The following is an 18,669-nucleotide window of genomic DNA, read 5'->3' on the forward strand; positions in this document are numbered from 1 at the left end:
TTAGTAATACTTATACAAGTGTCAACTTTGGACTGGATTTCGCTAAAGAACGATATCGTGAAACGACACGCGTCTGATTTAAAAAAAAAAAAAAAAAAAATCCGAATCGCGAAGAAAGAAATCGCCGTTAAAGATTTTTAAAAAAAATTGTTATCTCTTGAAATGAGAATTAGTTGGCGAGATCGATTGAAATAAACTAAAAAAAAAAAAATAAAAATTGTTTCTGTTTCCAGATATCGAGACGACGCGCTCTGCTGGACAGAGAGGTAAGAAATTTTATTGCATATATAGTGGGTGATTGCATAAGTTTTTTTTTGTGCCCGATTTAAATATAAACTTCAATAGATTATATTTTAGAGATAACACTTTTATTAATCAATTATATAGTCTCCATTCTTTTCTACAATGGTTTTCCAACCATCTATAAGCTTGTCGATTCCATTTTTGAAGAAAGAACTTGGTTTTTCTTGAAAAAAGTTTGTAAGGTTAGGTTTTCGACAGCTTCCTCGGAATTGAGATTCTTGCCATTTAAACTATTCTGCAAAGACCGGAACAGATAAAAATCTGAAGGCGCAATATCTGGAGAATATGGCGGGTGCTGCAGAATTTCCCATTGCAACTCCTGCAGTTTTCCTTTCAGTTATTCCTTTCAGTCAAGAGATGCGGCACCCACGTATCACGCTTGGAAATGTATCCAAGCTTTTTTAAATGACGAAAAGCGGTTGAATTATCGATGTTCAGCCTCTCAGCAGTATCCTCAGTTGTAATCCTTGGGTTTCTTTCCACTAAGGCATGCACAATGTCATCATCGATGCCAGAAGGCAATGTCCAGAGCGGGGTTGATCCTCCATGTTGAAATCACCATTTCGAAATCTGCCAAACCACTTTTTGACTGTTCGGAGAGCAGGAGCGCGGTCCAAATAAACGCTTTGAATATTTTTTTGTGCAATCCCAACACTCACGCCTTTCCGAAATTCATATAGCATTACATGCCGCAAACGCACCTTTTCGTTCTCCATTTTTAATGATTTCTCTTATGCACAAATGGACTTATCTGAACAATGTCTGACGCTAAATTGACATAAGACAACGTCATCTATTCGGTGTAAGCAACAATTACCACACGAAAACAATAGAACTCCGCCATGCGGTAACTTAATGCCATCTATGAAAATCGGGCACGAACTTATGCAATCATCAATATATTTGTATCGTATATGTGTTTATTTTTGCCATTTATTTTTGCTTATCGGTGTAAATTAATGAGCGAAAGCTCACAATCCTTATATATTTATTGATAAGCGGGCGGTACGCGTTACGCGTTCGGAAAAAGCGATCTAATAATACAAGGCGAAGTTACACGGAAGGGAACAGGAGGTAGCTTTCGATAAACGGATGGCTAAGGATATAAAAAGATCCGGCGAGGTGATTGATACAGAGAGATCGACGTCGCGACGCAATTCCATTGTTCAAAGCGAGCGCTGCGGCGCGCGCGCAGAAGCAACGAGCAGAGGCAAGTCGAGGCTTCTGGCACGAGGTTCTTACCTAAGGATATAAATCAACTCTCGAGTGACGAACCAACAGAGCCGGCACACGAGGCCGTTTCTCACGGACCATCGTACATATATATATAAACGCACACACGCGTGTACGCATACTGGATCGGGCGTACGAAAATCGGGCGACTTTTAAAACGAAATACACTGCTACTCGCTCTAAATTTACGTTCCTTTCAAAAAGAAACGAGAAAATGTTAATATCTTACGATCATAGTATTTATCGCGATCCACGAGTATGGTCGTACACCGAGAACAAACTATTATGCGTAATCACGTTGCGCGAAGAGAAATATATTATAATTAACGACGTGGTATCGCTGTAATTAACTCTAAGCGATTTCACGCTAATTGCAAACAATACAACACGATTAATAACACGTTATCGCGTCTGTGCGTTCTCCTTCTCTCTGTCCCTCGCGCCGTCATTCGAACCCGTTGAAATTAATGAAGCATCTCCGCCGCATTATGCATCATTACCAAGATATCGCACTTGTGTATAAATTAATATCAATGAATAGGATGATATCGAGAAACTTGTAGAAAAAATTATCTCGTCTAGCGCGATGGCGATCATTTGAGAAAAGAGGAGCATTCTTTTCGTGATATAGATTATATTTTAAGCCGACGATTATTAAGCAGGAGCGATTGATCAATGAAGAAAAGAAGCACTATGGCGAAAAATGCATAGGGGTTATCTGCGAAACTCGTCCGGAGCGGGTTGATAATTATTTAAGTATCGATTAAATGCTCCATCCGTTCGGCTTGATTGATCAGCGTTTATATCGTGGGTACATCCACCTCGGGATGTCGGTTCCCTACAATTTTAAACCGGGTGTGCCCCCATCCTACCCGAGTGTCCATCGCAGGCTCTTAAGCTCGTAAATGTGCCCGTTTTCGTTCCTACTAACAGCGTTGTTAAGGGAGAGAGAGCGAAATGTTAATTATATTATTCATAATCGCCAACGTAAGATTATCCCCGACGTTTTTTTGTTTCCCCCCCCTCCCCTCCCCCCCCCCGTATCGACTGTACGGTAATCGATACGCGATCGAAGAATTATCATAACGTTCGCCTATCTTCGATGGACATGCGGACGATGGGAATTTCACGGATGAAAAATTTCGTCGGTTCGCGAAAAAAAAAAAAAAAATTTTGATCTCCACGTTCCCTCGAAATATCGCGCTCACGACGTCGCTTAGCGACGGTCACGCCGATGGGATAGCGCGCGAGTTGCGAGTTCACGTTTCACGGTACCCCTTCAAGAATACGCGGGCCCCCGTACATTTTTTTGCCGACAGCCGCGATTTAACTGGATGTCGTTACTACGTTGTCGGGCATTGTTGTCGCGATCCCCCCGTTTCGTTCATCGGTTTTACCCCTTACTTCCAACCGCGGGGATTCGTCCTCCCCCCATCCTCCCTCCCCCTCCTCCTCCTACTCCTCCTTCTCCTCTCCTTCCCTCCTCTCGCACAACATTGCCCGTTCGCCGATCCGATCCGCCGATCCTATATTTATTGTATCGAGGAGACCAGAGCCGCCGCATTCCACGCGCATGCGCCGCCCGTAATGAGCGGTCTCCAGTCCTGTCTGTCCTTCCGTCCGTCCGTCCGTCTATCCAGAGAGGACCGGTCGACCGGTCGCCCTCCATGCCCCCTACTCGGTCCCTTCTCGTGAGATCTCCCCCCCCCACACCCCCTCGTATTCGTCCCCTCGCCACCTTTCTCCATCGCTTCAGCCCGCTATTCTTCGCTCGCTTGGCTCCTCTCGCTATTTGATCTCGCCACTGTCGACCGTGACGTTCGTCTCTACATCGAGATACACGCGCACCAAATTGTACCTTTCTTGCGAGATTCATCTGATATTGACACGAGATTGATTTTTTTCTTTCTTTTTTAATCCTCTCGATCGTGGCAGCGTTAATAAGAAGAATGCGCGCGCCTATTTTAATGAAACAATTCATAGTCCCTTTTCGTATCATCGATCGTACGAGATCCTATTAAATTCCCAGATATTCACAAAAGACGAGATACTTGCACTTATCTAGACGGTTGTAATATAGCGTAGCGCTATTAAACAGCAAAGCGTAGAAAAAGCAAAAGTATTTTGCATCGCCTTAACTAGTAAACTTGATCGCGGCTACAAGACATCGCCGTCTTTAGTCTCGCTACACTTGATACCGTCAACTTACACGCGAAAACATTGACGAGAGATTTCTCGTTTAGAAAAAGATCAATATCCATATACGATTGGAAAAATTTTCTTCAATTTTTACGCTTTTACACATTTTTTTTTGCCATAAAGCAAAACTATAGCTGCGAGAAATTTTTTTCACCGTTTATACCGCCATTTATTATTTCGGATTACAGCGGAGATTTTTTTTCCAACCCTCCTTTTACTCTCCGAGTAAACTCTGATCTTTCTCTATTGTGAGAAAACTTTAATGATCATAAAATCATTATGATCCTAAAGATCGTAAAATCAAAAATCATTTAACACTCACCGATAAGATGCGCAACGGCGGAGTTGTGGTCTTTGCGCGATGTTGATCTGTAAAATTAAATATTCCAATATATTAAAATATACATAAATATATATATATATATATATATATATATAAAGTAGTGTCCAAAATAATTAATCAAAGCAATTAATTATTACGCGCAATCAAATCCTTCAATTTTTTCTTTAAACAGATGTTTAATAAAATAGATTGCACACAATACGCAAAAAAAAAAAAAAAAAAATTAGATGTAAACTTTAGAATAAAGATTTGATTTTTATATGTAAGAGAATTCGAAGCGATTATAAGAATATTTAAATATATTGTATATATGTATATGAAAATATTTTAATTGACAACATATTTTATATAAATATTTTAATATAAGGTTTGAAATATATTTTATACATTATATCATATTACGCAACAATTAAAAATGAGTCGTTATTGCGGAGACGAGCAATTTTAATTTTACAAGTAACTAATAAGAAATAATTATAAATCTTTACTTACCCTCCACGGTTGCTCCGCCGTCACCTGATGCCTCCCTGGGCCTCCTCCTCCTCCTCCTCCTCTATTATTTAGCCGTTGTTGTTCCCATATGATATTTACAAAGTCACTCGTGAAAATTGGATTAATTACGATTAATAGAATATGATTATATCGCGCGACATTTTGCACGGCGCTCTCGACGTTAACGACGTATACGACATAAATAAAAAAACTAATAAAATATAGTATATAATAAAATTAATGAGAGAGAGAGAGAGAAATTAAACGCGACACGCACTTTATTTACGACGAGATAAAAATACGAAACCTCTGCTTGATACTCGAAAATCACGTGCGTCAATATGGTATATGTTATCTCTATCGTAATAGAGTAATACACTCGTAAGTTGGGATAATTTTATAATATTTCACATTATAACAAGTGAAAAATATATAAATATTCTAGAATATAATCGTAAATACAATAGATACGCATTATTAATCGATATATATCGTGTCTTTTTATTCTGCCTTTGCATCGAATGGCCGTGGCCGCGATACGTGTTATTTACCGTAAGGATTAATTAATTAAATGAATCAACTATCTCGTTAATTGTAATAAAATTATAAGGAATAAAACATATAACATTTCGAAAAGTAATACTATGACCGTCTACTATTAACACGGGAGCGACTCGCGTCGCGTCGCGCTCGCCTCGAGCCTCGCCACACGAATGACAACAACAAGGTGAGAGAGCGCGCGTAAACAATAGCGCTCTGTACGTTGCAAAACACGAGCGATAACGTGTTACAATGTGTTAGAGCCGATTCGACATCATCGTAAAACATTTAACGCGCTATGAAATAAGTACGAAATAAATGCGATATATTTTGTTCCTTAAACCTTCAATGAATTATATTGTAGTTGAAACGTGTCCGTATCGCTATCTTTCGTTTTTTTTAAACACTCGATTCTTGTAATTTTTTTTTTTTTTTTATCGCGTTTCTCTCTCTCGGAAGTTTTTCAATCTTTACAATTAAATCGATAGTCATTGTCGCACGATACTTTTACTCTGTCGTTTATCGTAGGAATTAATCAGCTGAATTAATAATCGTCAATTATTGGATTGAACGGAAAGTTTGTGCCGTTTTTTCGCTCTTCCGCTCTTAGTAAAAAACGGAACGAGCTTTCCGTTCGATTCGATAGTTTATTCTTTAAATTTTGGAATCAAATCGTCAATTGCCGAAAAAACACTTTTCGGTATATTTGAAATTGGTTATTAACTGGTTTATTTCAAAATCTATGGAGCGAACTACAATCGTTTTGATCTCGTTTGAAAGATAATTTAATACCGAACAAAAAGTTTCCTATAAACATGGGTCGAAACATGCTTCCTTAAAGAGTTAACGCCAAAAAACGACTCTAAAAAGACTCACGGTTATTCCTTACATTTTTACAAATATCAGCGAAAGTATGCGTCTTTATTGAAGTTTGTTCCATAGGTTTTCGAATAACCGCCAATAAGCGAAAAAAAAAAAACACTTTTTCTCATCTTTTAAATGAGATAAGAAAGTTATTGTACAATATAGGTGTAAGAAAATAAAATATAATAGTTGTAAAGAATAATGGCGTGTTTTTGGAATTCGACGCAAGTGTGTGCGTGCGTCCTTGCGGCGTACAACACTCGCGCTATTGTTTATTTATATATTATAGATACATACCTCTCGGGGGGGCGTATCTTATGTTATACATACATATCTTGGTACCTTGGCCTCGCTCTCATTCATATGCCGCGACTCAAGCGAGAAGGTTGTGAGACAATCCGTATGTCGAAACGCGATAATTGTCACTCTTGCGATAAACGACGACACATAAGAATATCACGACGATGACTATTTTATCTAAATAATGGGAATATTGAACTGCTTACTTCTCGCAAGATTAATGCACGATAAATGCTTGCAATATTTAAATTCCATTGTGTTTTTTTTCCGTCGGTCTGTCGCGTTTTAATTAGCTATTATTTCGATTCGCAAAGTATCGCCGCGTAGTATTGAAACGAAGTCGATATTGTTTTGACGGTTTCTTTTGCTTGTTCGCTAACAAAATGTAGATATAATACGAATCGATTTCAATGTCGCGATGTGTTTAACTGTGCGATTGTTATTTTTTTTGATCCCATATATTAATTAATATATATTTAACGGCACGCTATATGTTTATCGTAACTTGTCAAGAGAGGTGTATTTTGCGAGATTTATTCGATTCAAATTTGCGTTGTGTAAATCTAACTATACTTTACTGTCCGCGAATATTAGATCTTTCTTTTTAACCTGTATATTTATTCGCAAAATAATAAATTGCCGTGATAAGATGATAGTGTGTACAATATAATAACAACAAAGGTAGATTATCACGATGAATGGCATGCGAGTTTTTCGAATGACAATTAAATCTTAGCTTTCGCTCTTTTCGCAATATAATAAAACGCGAGTCGTGCGTCATTAATGTTGAAAGCGCCGTATAAAGTGTCGCGCGATATTCTCATCATAATTAATCGGATTTTTGCGAGTGCCATGAAAAAGTATCGAAGGCTGAAGAGGCCCCTCTTTAAAAGAGGAGAGGCATCGGACGACGACGACGACGACGCAACTGCAAGGTGAGCGCAGACGCAGTTTATAAATTATTTATTATTTGTTACTCATCAAATTATAATAACTCCATTTACCTCCGCGTTAGTAATCAATTTTAAATGATTTCGTAATGAAACGCATGTGAAATATTTCAAATTTTATACTGTGACATTTTCAGAAAGTATGTGTAATAAGATCTTTTTATATATTAAATTTTTTTGTTGTATGGTTATTATTAAAATATTTCAATATTATGTTGAAAATTGCGCGTAACAAATGATCTTTTTATACATATTAATTATTTTATATATTGTTTTACGCACACGTAATTAGAAAAAAAAAAGAAAAAAAAATGCAAACTTGAGTGAGAGGAAGTTCTTTACAAAATATTTTTGCGTGAAATACAAAAATGGCAAGGAATTTTTAAACATACATTGAAGCATGCGCCATCATTATAAATCAAATTAAATCCTCTAACTCTCGGTAAATTTATTTTTATTTTTTTTTATTTTTTTTCTATTGTGAGTGGTTTTTAAGTATATGTAGTACCCAAGTATGTAAAATAATGATGATCGCGTCTTTTGGTATTAAAATACATGTAAAAGACAAGAACGATTGCCAAATATTTTTAACTATATACAGGGTGTCCCATTTTAATCTCCTCAGGCAAATATTTCAAAAACCAAACCCGGAAGAGAAAAATGTTTCGGACAAAAGTTGTTTAGTTTCGAGGGGGCCATAAGATGGTACCATTGGTTTGACCTTGGAAAATCATTTGAAGGTCATGCGAAGGTCATCTTTAAAATCTTAAATGGAAACCCCCATTTTTTATTTAGTATTCTTGTAGCTGACATCGAGAGCTTTCCAAAACACTATATATATATGGAGATATTTCGGAGTTCTGGCAAATTTTAAATTTCCGCCCCAAGAACGTTCCGAACTTTAACGAGGTACGAGGAGGAGGTCTGTTACGCGAAAAGAAAGATGAAGAAGCGAACGAGACAGGCGCTCGAAATACAATAGATGAGATTGATGTTTTATGCCAAATTAAACGATGCCATCTCGCGTACCGCCTCGTAGAGAGAGACCAGTCCTCGTTCCACTACCATTTTCGGAAAACCGCATTTTACACCGATTCAGCCGACAAAAAGCGTGTATAATTGCGCACAATGCGAGCACAAGATAGCCCGACAAAAATCCGAGACATCGTTTAATAGCGCGCGCGAACTTTGGAATCAGCGGCGCGAGAGCAAATCCTAAAAACTAACGATAGTACGCGATGGTCCGTGATTCTAATGCCGCGGCTAAACCAAACGCGTGACAAAACACGGTGGTTTTACACGCGGGATCGGGAACAACAGGGTATATCATCACATCTAGCGTATACCGCGCCAAGAGGCGGAATGCTTTGAGCGGATCCGGTACCTATTAAGATCGTAGAAAACGGATCTGCTTGGAAGCTGCCTAGTCAGGACGATCCTTCCCGTCGATTCGCCACGCATTTTTAGCGCCAACGGTACAAAACGCTCCGCGTTAGTCGCGCCGCATACCTAAATAGCTACGCGTCCGACACATCGAATTACATCACCAGTGTAACAGTGTAGTTAATTCGTACGCTCGTGATAATTCGTCATAAGATGTGAGGAAATTGCAACGATTTTAACGACATTACGATCGTCATAACGATCGTAACGTCGTTAAAATTTGTGCGAAAAATTTCGGGGGGTGATTCTTCGAGTAATTTCTTGAAGAAATATTAATATACCCCCAAGGGGTCCTATATAAACGGCATAGTTTTCGAGTTACAGGATATTCAAGATTTAAAAAATTGAGATTTAAGAAAAATATATTTTAACAAAAACAGAATTAGACAAAATTGTAGGACATGTTGAAAACGATTATCTCCAGTCATGATGCGTGAATCTATTCTCTTTCTCATTGATTGGCGAATACGTTAAAAAATACCAGATGTATTACGGATTATTTTGCATAATACAACTGTATACGCGATTCCTTAAATTTTCAATATTTTCAATCGGGATAAAAAAATTAAGAATTTAAGATGAATCCGAAGAAAAAAAAATCCAAGGGATTCAGTTCCTATAATTTTATTCAATTTTGTTTTTGTCAAAATATATTTTTTGAAATCTCTGTATTATAATTTGAATAAAAATCATCTATTATGCCGCGAGACTCGAACGGATCCGTCATAGAGATAAACGATAGAAAAAAAAATAAAAAATGGGAAAAGAATGGCCGAGAAGAGGACGCGGAGCGTGCTCTCTGACAATACGAACGTTCGTCGTTACGTACGCGTGTGTACTTTGTGGTCATCCGTGAGGCTCTCATTCAACCGGTGGCTCGACTCGCTCCCGCTCATGGTTCGTTCATTCATACGCGGGGAAACGCGATTTGAATCGATAAGCAAAACTCGGAAGCGTATCCTTTCCGCTGCCCGAACCTTGATCGCTCTTGACCTCCGATGTGGCAAAAATCACCCTCCTCATTTTCGCTTCTTTCGTCGCGAAATATAATCACTCTCCCACCTGTAACATTAATAATGATACTATAATACATCGCGTAATAATGTTAACGATATCGTCCGTGTGCTCGCATTAATGTATCGTGAAATATTTAATACGGTTCTGTGTCATGATTATAGTTTTGAAGCAAGACGGAACGAGAAATGTGATATCTCTTTAAATTTAAATTTTTAAGATTGAAATCTCTCGTACGCGTTTGTTTCTATTCGCGCAAAATGGAGAAAGCGTCGGTATAAGGGTATAATCCCATTAGGCTTTAATCGATGATCCCCTCCACTGTTCGACGCAACGTTAGCTAGGGTCGAGGGATAAGGTTGCGGCGTGAAAATAGCTACACAAGCTACCGCGGAGATACGGCGTTTTATTGGCGTCGCGGGGTTCCCCGGATCTCACGATCGGTCAAATGAAGACAGAGCGTTCCGCTTCAGTCTGGCGATGTAAGGTCTCAACTACCCTATAGATCGGGGGTGCGTTTTGTACGTATATAAATATATTTACTCTAGAAATCTCATTTATCTATAGAGCAGGCCCGAAGAAATAGCGCTGCAAATCGAGGTTTGCTCTGTTTCATTCGACAATTATAACGACGCCGTGTGACTGGTTAAATTTATTTGTCGATTGTAAGCGAATCTTTTACCGATTCCTCTCAATTCGAAATAATATATATTGTATATTAAAAGATGCAATATTTCGTTGGAAAAAATCTTGATACTTTATATACAAAACTTTTTTAGCAACGCCCAAGTTATTATAAATTGTTTGATTTAACGTTGATTATGTTGTGTATTTTTTTTTAATTTATTGGACGAGTTGGTAGTTGGTACTGCTCTGTCGAGACGAATTTGATATTATTAATTTAATTTTCAAAATCACTTTTTCTCGAAAACAAAGCTGCGTATGAAAACATTTTGCATCTACATCTCCGAGTTGATTTTTTCACGAAGAATTATCTTTCCACTATATTTATTCAATGTCAAGTAGCTTTAAAGAATCTAAAATAACTGAACACGAATCGTTGAAAGTACGATTTCTGCTCGCGCTACTCTTGCTCTATCGACTTTATTATTTCCCTTCCCGCGAGTAATTTCGCTCTCTCACGAAAGAGTACTCCTCTCGATAAATAAGAAAAAAGGCTGTTAATCCACATATTTGCCTCCCCGGGAAGCTCGTAGCGTTACGTTGGCGAGAAAGGCACGCGCAGCGAAGATCACCGGCCGGGTGGGGGATGACGTTTCGGGTTTGACGGGGGGTGGAACCCTCGAGCACGAGGCCAACACGCGCCGATGACATTTACGCACACGTTCTCAAGACCGACCGTCGCGCGGATGTTTCTTCGCCACTTTCGCCACTGTCCGTCTTCATTCCGGAGTTGTTTTGCAAATTGCGCGGCGGGCATAGGACTCTTTTTGCCGTGCAAAGACATCCTAAGTGAACTTTGTAACTTGTGACACTCATCTATTTATAAACCTTGATAATATACGAATGTGAACGAAAGCGATCGACGTGTATAAAAATTTAAGAATTTTTTATACGCGTATCGCGAAAATGCGCAGAGATGATTTATATAGTAGAAGGAAAGATTTCAGTTCACTTTCCGTGACGTAAAAATTCGAAGGACAGTTTTAACACGCGTCTCGTTAAATTCGAAAAAGCCTCAGAGATCCATTAGCCTGTGCGCGAAATGTGGCAATCGACCAACGTACGCGCCACGTATAACCATCCCGCGTTTATGCAGCTGCGGATGAATAGTAACGAATTTCATTCGTGGTTTCATTCTAGGAAACCGTCCATGGACGACGTCGGAAATCCTACCTCCGTCAACGCACGGTGAGTACATTCTTAGTTCCCCGATTCGCGTTTTGCAAATTTGTACAAATTTTTTTTTTTTTTTTTTTTTTTAATGATATCTTAAAAACAGAAATATATAAACGTGCGGCTGGGCTGTAAGTATCGAAGACATTACGCGTGTTTGCATTTTTTTATAATTACGTTATTCAACATGTATGTCAAATTGATTTAACGATCATTAGAGCCGAGATATGCCTCCCATAATATAAAGACAGATTACGAATGCACACACAGCGAAGAAGCTTTTTGTCGAGCACATAATATTCCTTTGGCATTATTATTATTATTATTATTATTATTATTATTATTATTATCAGGCGATTGACATTTTGACGACAAGCGCTCGTAACGTTCGTTAATAGCCGACACTCCGAATGTCCGAAGTGGCGCGGAGCGATTTTGTAGGTAAAAACCTTCGCAGCTAAATCTTATCGACTACGATCTACCCTCCGTTCTCTATCGAGAGAGCGGCGGCCTATCTGCCGCCGTAACAATTGAACCCGTAATAGAATCACATTTATTCTTATTACCCGACCGAGGTCAACCGACCAACGAAACCTCCAGACCTTCTCCCATCCGCTTTCGGATCGGCTCTCCTTCGTAAGCCATTCCACGACCTGCGTTATTTCCCTCCCCCCCCCCCCCCTCCCTCCGAGTTGTCCATCTTCTCGAGAGTAGTCGTACACGTTTTCGCGGTCCGCTTTTGTTTATCCCCGCGGTTTCTTAAACAATCGAGTCCGCTAAACGAGGAGAGAGCGGATCGTTTCCGATATATTCGCAAAAAAAAAAAGAAAAAGAAAAAAAATTGAATGTACCGTCTCGAGACTAGAAGAGAAATAAAGTTGTATCGTCGAGATAAGTGTCGACGAGAGATGTAATCAACATCGCGGTTTTGTTAGCCCCGACCGATCCTGTATTTAATATATGTATAACCGTGACTCACACACCACCCACCTACAGTCGCGCGAAGAATCTGCCATTTCTTATCTCGCTCTCCATCTCATGATATACCTTGCAAGTTAAACTGCAAGGCCATCAGAGTCTTTAACCGGGTTATAGAGATGCCGCTTTCGAGATATATAAATGTCAGAATTTTAGCATAAAAATTTTTTCAACTCAACTTTGCGCGAGCGTCTGCGCGAGCTCTCTTTCTCTCTCTTGCTATTCTTTTTCTTTTTTCTTTTTTCCTTTTACGAAAAATGAGTCAAAAGTATGAATATGATGGAACGTAGTTTCTCCCTCGCGTACGTACAAGGTGTAGGATAATAAAAAGGGCGAATCGTGGCCGTGAAAGCGCGATGATAAAGGATGGTAGGCGTTACACGAGGTGCATCGTCATTGAAATAACCGATGCTCCAAGCGACAATTCTTTTGCACTCGATATTATATTTGTTTGTTTGTCGAATGCGAAAACAAATTCCTGTGTACAATATTTTAATATATTATTAACCCGCTTTAAACTGCCAGCGATTCATTAAAATTGAGGAATCCCATGTATAATTTTTTACGTTAATATCGTGTAATACAGAAAATACATATTTAAAGAGTACGAAAAATATATCTTATATTTATGTCTATAAAAAAAAAAAATATATATATATATATTAAAATACATACGTGTATATTAAAAAAAATATACGGTATATAAAGCTATACATAGAATTCTGTCTTAAATTTTAGTCATTCGTCCTTTATTAACTTGTACGATTATACGTTCTTTTCCCTTATTAAATCACTCGTAAATCTGTAGAATGACGAATGTAATTTTTGCAGACGCGTTTGCGATTTCGTCTTTCGGGAAGAGTTCGATGAGCGGTCGAGCCTGTCGCGTTGCCAGAGAGGAGAGAGAGAGAGAGAGTGAGAGAGAGAGACTCCTTCTGTACCGCCATTAATATTAATGCATTCCGCCGCGTTCTCGGCGTATTGTACTCGCGTCGACGACGGCGTCCAACAATATCGCTCTCGCGTTTCTACAAGTGACACTCTCTACGCCCTCTGTAAGTGTCTCTCTTCTCTACGGACAAACCGCGGCCGGAACGGAACGGAGTTTTGTCCGCTCTATGGAGGGAGTTGAATATTCACGCCGACCGATAAATAAAATTCAAAGGAGGAAAGAGCGAAACAACGAGCCGTATTTTCCTCTCGGTCCGCTCGCGCGGAGGGAGGGTAAAAAAATTTTCCTTCTCGGGTCTTCTTTTCCGAGAGAAAGAGAGAGAGAGAGAGAGAGAGAGGGAGGGCGCATTGTGCCGCACGATTTTCTCCCGTCTTACGAAACCGCGTGGACAATGAAACGCGTTTCTAGCGTCTTCTGCTGCCACTCGATGCTGGCGTTAACGTCGGAATTTGCCGCTCTTGTTTCGCCACCGTCTCCATAAAGGAACTATTATCTCGCTGTCCGATGTGAGAGAGAAAATTATTATTCCGCGCTATTTATACATTTTACGCTTGTGCGTACTAATTTTTCACTTACAAGAGGGCACAAATCTTGAAGCAAGTGCATCGACTTTCACGCTCGTTTCCATTAATCGAGTATTCGATTTTATCGATGATATATGAGTTTTGTGTATATATCTGTCGCGTATCGCGCGGGAAAAGAATCTGTCGGGGTGAAAAGTCAGATTTGGTAGATTCTACATATTTATTTTGAAAATGTGAACGTACGCGCGCGATATTTCTCACGCGAATATGGTGCATAGAGGAGCAAGATTTAGAGGAGAGATACACCCGGGAGTCATAAGTATAGCCACAGGATGCCTGCTCTTTCTCGCAAATCCTTTTTTCCCTATCGGCCGATACGAAGAAAGGATCGCGCGGATATGATATGTATCATGGTGAATTATCACGTCGTACGTTGGAAAGTTGCTGAAAATTATTCTGATTTAACGGTCAAAGAGATTCTCTCGCTTTTTTCTTCTAGAAAAATCCGCAAATACGCGCGATATATATATATATATATATATATTCGTGCCCGATTTAAATATAAACTTCAATAGATTATATTTTAGAGATAACACTTTTATTAATCAATTATATAGTCTCCATTCTTTTCTACAATAGTTTTCCAACGATCTATAAGCTTGTCGATTCCATTTTTGAAGAAAGAACTTGATTTTTCTTGAAAAAAGTTTGTAAGGTTAGGTTTTCGACAGCTTCCTCGGAATTGAGATTCTTGTCATTTAAACTATTCTGCAAAGACCGGAACAGATAAAAATCTAGAGGCGCAATATCTGGAGAATATGGCGGGTGCTGCAGAATTTCCAAATGTATTCAAGCTTTTTTAAATGACGAAAAGCGGTTGAATTATCGATGTTCAGCCTCTCAGCAATACCCTCAGTTGTAATCCTTGGGTTTCTTTCCACTAAGGCATGCACAATGTCATCATCAATGCCAGAAGGCCGTCCAGAGCGGGGTTGATCCTCCATGTTGAAATCACCATTTCGAAATCTGCCAAACCACTTTTTGACTGTTCGGAGAGCAGAAGCGCGGTCCAAATAAACGCTTTGAATATTTTTTTGTGCAATCCCAACACTCACGCCTTTCCGAAATTCATATAGCATTACATGCCGCAAATGCACCTTTTCGTTCTCCATTTTTAATGATTTCTCTTATGCCCAAATGGACTTATCTGAACAATGTCTGACGCTAAATTGACATAAGACAACGTCATCTATTCGGTGTAAGCAACAATTACCACACGAAAACAATAGAACTCCGCCATGCAGTAACTTAATGCCATCTATGAAAATCAGGCACGTATTTATGCAATCATCCAATATATATATATATATATATACGTATCGCTCGACGCGCGGGAAAAGTGCGTATCTTTATCTACGCGGTCGTGAAATGACAGACGCGATATTATAATTATAGGAATGTAGGCATAAAAATGCATGCGCGTAATCCGGAACGATCTCTCTCTCTCTCTCTCTCTCTCTCTCTCTCTCTCTCTCTCTCTCTCACTCGGTATTCTTCCGGTTCGACGGGGGTACGATCGACGGAGCGGCGGGATCTGGAACAGAAACAGGTTGGTCGAGTTTTAAGCAGTCCGAAGACGTATCGCAAATTAGAAGAACGTGCGTCCGGCGACGTACACGTGGCGCCTGTGCCGCAACGTCGAAATTTCTGCGCGCGGCCCGCGCGGAATCCCTAATAAGTCAGCGGCGGCTAGACAGACGGAGGTACTCGCGTATTCGCATGCGGGTTGCTCGCGGTCGTGGAGATGGAGCGACGTCACGGATACGTGGGATTCCTCTCGAGCAGCTGGATCACGTGCAGCGGGCGTGCGGACGTGAGGCTAACTTAAATGCGAATCAGGAACTTGCGACGCCGCGACGCGACGCGGATTTCGAACGAACGCTCACGTTTGCTCGATTTCGATTGTTTTTCGTCGTCACATCCCGTCTCTCTCCCTTCTCGCCCGTCACTGTCCAATTCGCTTAATCGAAGCTCTATCCATGTCAAGTGGCATCCGACTGGATGCTGTCGAAGCGAGCAAACAGATTTCCGACTGTCGGAACTTTACACGCGCCAATTTCGATGTTACTCTTGGAATTTTTATCCTTTGTTGAGGCTGTGCGATTTATATATTTAATTTTTTATTATATATATATATATATATCGTTTCTTATATAAAACTATTTGTAGTTATATGATCGTGTCATGAAAATTAATTGTTCCGCGACACTACTTTTTCGCGTAACGAGACGAACGGGAAACGAAATGCCGCGCGACATCCAAAAGCTGCTGAGACGAAAAATTTCTCGATGCAAAACCTGGGTAGTAACAATAGGTATTTTCATTAGTCGAATGGTTCGGTCCAACGGTAGATATTTGATTCGCTTTTTATCGCACCGCGCTCCGCATTCCGGACCGCGTATTAGTCGCTTCGTCGAACGGCATCGGAAAAACTCTGACAAAGCCAACTTCTCCATCTTCTTTAATGTCGGGAGAGAAACTCTCCGCTTAGAAGTAAATTAGAGAAGTATCGTGCGAGTATGCTCGGCGAGTATGGCCGAGTTGACGCGTATTCCGGAATTTTGTTTCGCGCGCGAAAAGTGTGTTCTTCGCTCTTTCTCTAATCGAATGTAATATATTTTCTCGGGGACAAAAACGGAAGAGACGGAGGAATCTTCATCTTGTCCACTCTCCGAACGATGCATTTTCACGACTCGCTTGTAAACTAAGCGCGCGATCGTTGTCCTATCTAATCTCAATATAATTGCGAGCGCGCACGTCATATAAAATATTAGCTTATTATACTATGGAAAAGTTGATTCGGGGGACCATATAATACGGGGTCTCGGAAATTAGCCTTACCCGTCTACCTATCCTCTCCTACAATGGTGATGATTATGTCTACTTATAGGTATAACTACCTACGTGTGCGCAAAAAAAAAAAAAAAAAAAAAAAATTGCCCGTCTACCGTCTGAAATGATCTTCGCGGTCCTGCCTTCGTCGCCCTCCTCCTCTTCCTCCCCCCTTTCCTCGTCCGATGAGCTTCTCGAAACTAGTTTATGCAACGGGTTCGGAACCAATGACCTCTTCTCCGCGTTCTACGATACCTACGGTATATAGTGATGAAGCTTGTTTATGTGTTACAGATTTGAGGAGAGGCACTACGCTTTCGAAAGGTACGCAGCTCAATTCTTTACTCAAAATGCATGCCGCTTTTCTCTTTTACTACATTAATTTCTTTTCTTACGTGAAAGAATCCGTTTCATGCCGCAAAAGAAAAAAAGGAAAGAGGCAAAGTGATTGACGACGAGCGGTGACCGATGATAATCGCAAAGATTGTCGCGCGCGCGCAAAAAGCTCTCGTGACGAAATCGTTGTTCGAAAACGCAAAACGTTAACACGAAGTATAAGGGTAATCGACGCGCGCACGATACTCTTCTTTCGCAGTTATACATAATACATACGGTGTTATTATCGCGTATGCGCCCTATAATAACGACACTTTTCCCGTGGCGGGCAAATTATTGAATAAATGTTATTCGAAACGTGACGAAACGCGATTATGTAAAAGCTATACGAGCAGCGCGCGGCGCCGAATTGCAAAGCAGCAGTTTCGGGCTGTCAAGATGCGCGCGCGCTCTCTCTCTCTCTCTCTCTAGCGCTCGTTGCATTGTAATGCAACGGCCGGCCCCCGACCGTGTGCTTTTGTTTTCCGTATGATTGCCGAGCGTCTCGTCGTTCTCGCCTTAGCTTAGGTGGATCCTTTAAACTCGAGGCGTTTATCGCACAGCTGAAAGGCGGATCGGGGGGGATCATTCGCATCTTCAAGATCCGAGGAGGACTCGTCGCGCGCCCCGAACTCTTTGCTCGTCTTTCTTCCTTTCTTCTTTTTTTTCGTCTCTCTCTCTTTTTTTTTTTTTCTTTTTGCGCTCCGTCACATCGATACTTTTGACACTTTACATATCGCTCCTTTTAATCATCGCGAATCGACACGGTCGATCGCGTTTTATTGGCACGGCTTCCTTATTACGACAGAAAATAGGAATGCAACTTATGGAACGTCGCGGAGGGTACGCGAGCGATATATATATATATGGTGTATATATATATATATATATATATATATATATATATATATATATATATATAGAGTTCAATGTTCGATTCACCTCGGCACAATTCCACCGACGCCCTACGACCGTCTTAAAAGGCGTTTTAAATCGCCGTGTCGTGAAAGAATCCCATAGAGATGCGGCGTATAAAGGCATTCCGCCAACCCTCTCCCCTTCCCTTTTCTTTTTTTTTCTTCTCTCATCAACGTTCGGCGCATCGATCTATCCCATTTGAGCATTTTTTTTCCTCGTCCGATTCATCGCGCCTCTTCGCGGAGCGCGTTATTGGTTTCTTTTTCCTTTTTTTTTTCCCCCGAGTGACTTATATATTAGTTTTTCTTCATCAGAGCGATGTAATTTACACATTTCGCCCTCCGATTTCATCGCGCGAACATTCGCAAACGGCTCTTCTTAGAAATTTGCGATTCCATCAAACGCCGCGTATCGCGCGAAAACTTTAATAATAGAAACGAGAGAGCGCTATATTCGAGGATTGCCGCGCGAGAAGTGTGTGGGCTCTCCTAC

General features: G+C 40.3%; 2 protein-coding genes across 2 annotated transcripts in view; one reads left to right on the top strand and one right to left on the bottom strand.

The window, feature by feature from the left end:
* The window catches only part of Cog1 (conserved oligomeric Golgi complex subunit 1), a 79,340-nt gene extending 74,571 nt beyond the window's left edge, over window positions 1-4,769 (bottom strand). Inside the window, exons 1-2 of the mRNA XM_070297044.1 lie at window positions 4,571-4,769; window positions 4,058-4,104 (exon numbers count right to left, since the gene is read on the bottom strand). The gene's annotated coding sequence lies outside the window, so the exon portion shown is untranslated. The remainder of the gene's footprint in view (window positions 1-4,057; window positions 4,105-4,570) is intronic.
* LOC138934113 (protein trachealess-like) overlaps window positions 1-18,669 on the top strand; it is an 87,080-nt gene that overhangs the window by 19,676 nt on the left and 48,735 nt on the right. Inside the window, 3 exon segments of the mRNA XM_070297549.1 lie at window positions 234-266; window positions 11,506-11,553; window positions 17,179-17,208. Coding sequence (XP_070153650.1) covers window positions 234-266; window positions 11,506-11,553; window positions 17,179-17,208 — 111 coding nt within the window.

The sequence above is a fragment of the Polyergus mexicanus genome, unplaced genomic scaffold, assembly GCF_030449975.1.
Source record: "Polyergus mexicanus isolate NDT 795.1 unplaced genomic scaffold, iyPolMexi1.0 SCAF_6, whole genome shotgun sequence".
Classification (NCBI taxonomy): Eukaryota; Metazoa; Arthropoda; class Insecta; order Hymenoptera; family Formicidae; genus Polyergus; species Polyergus mexicanus.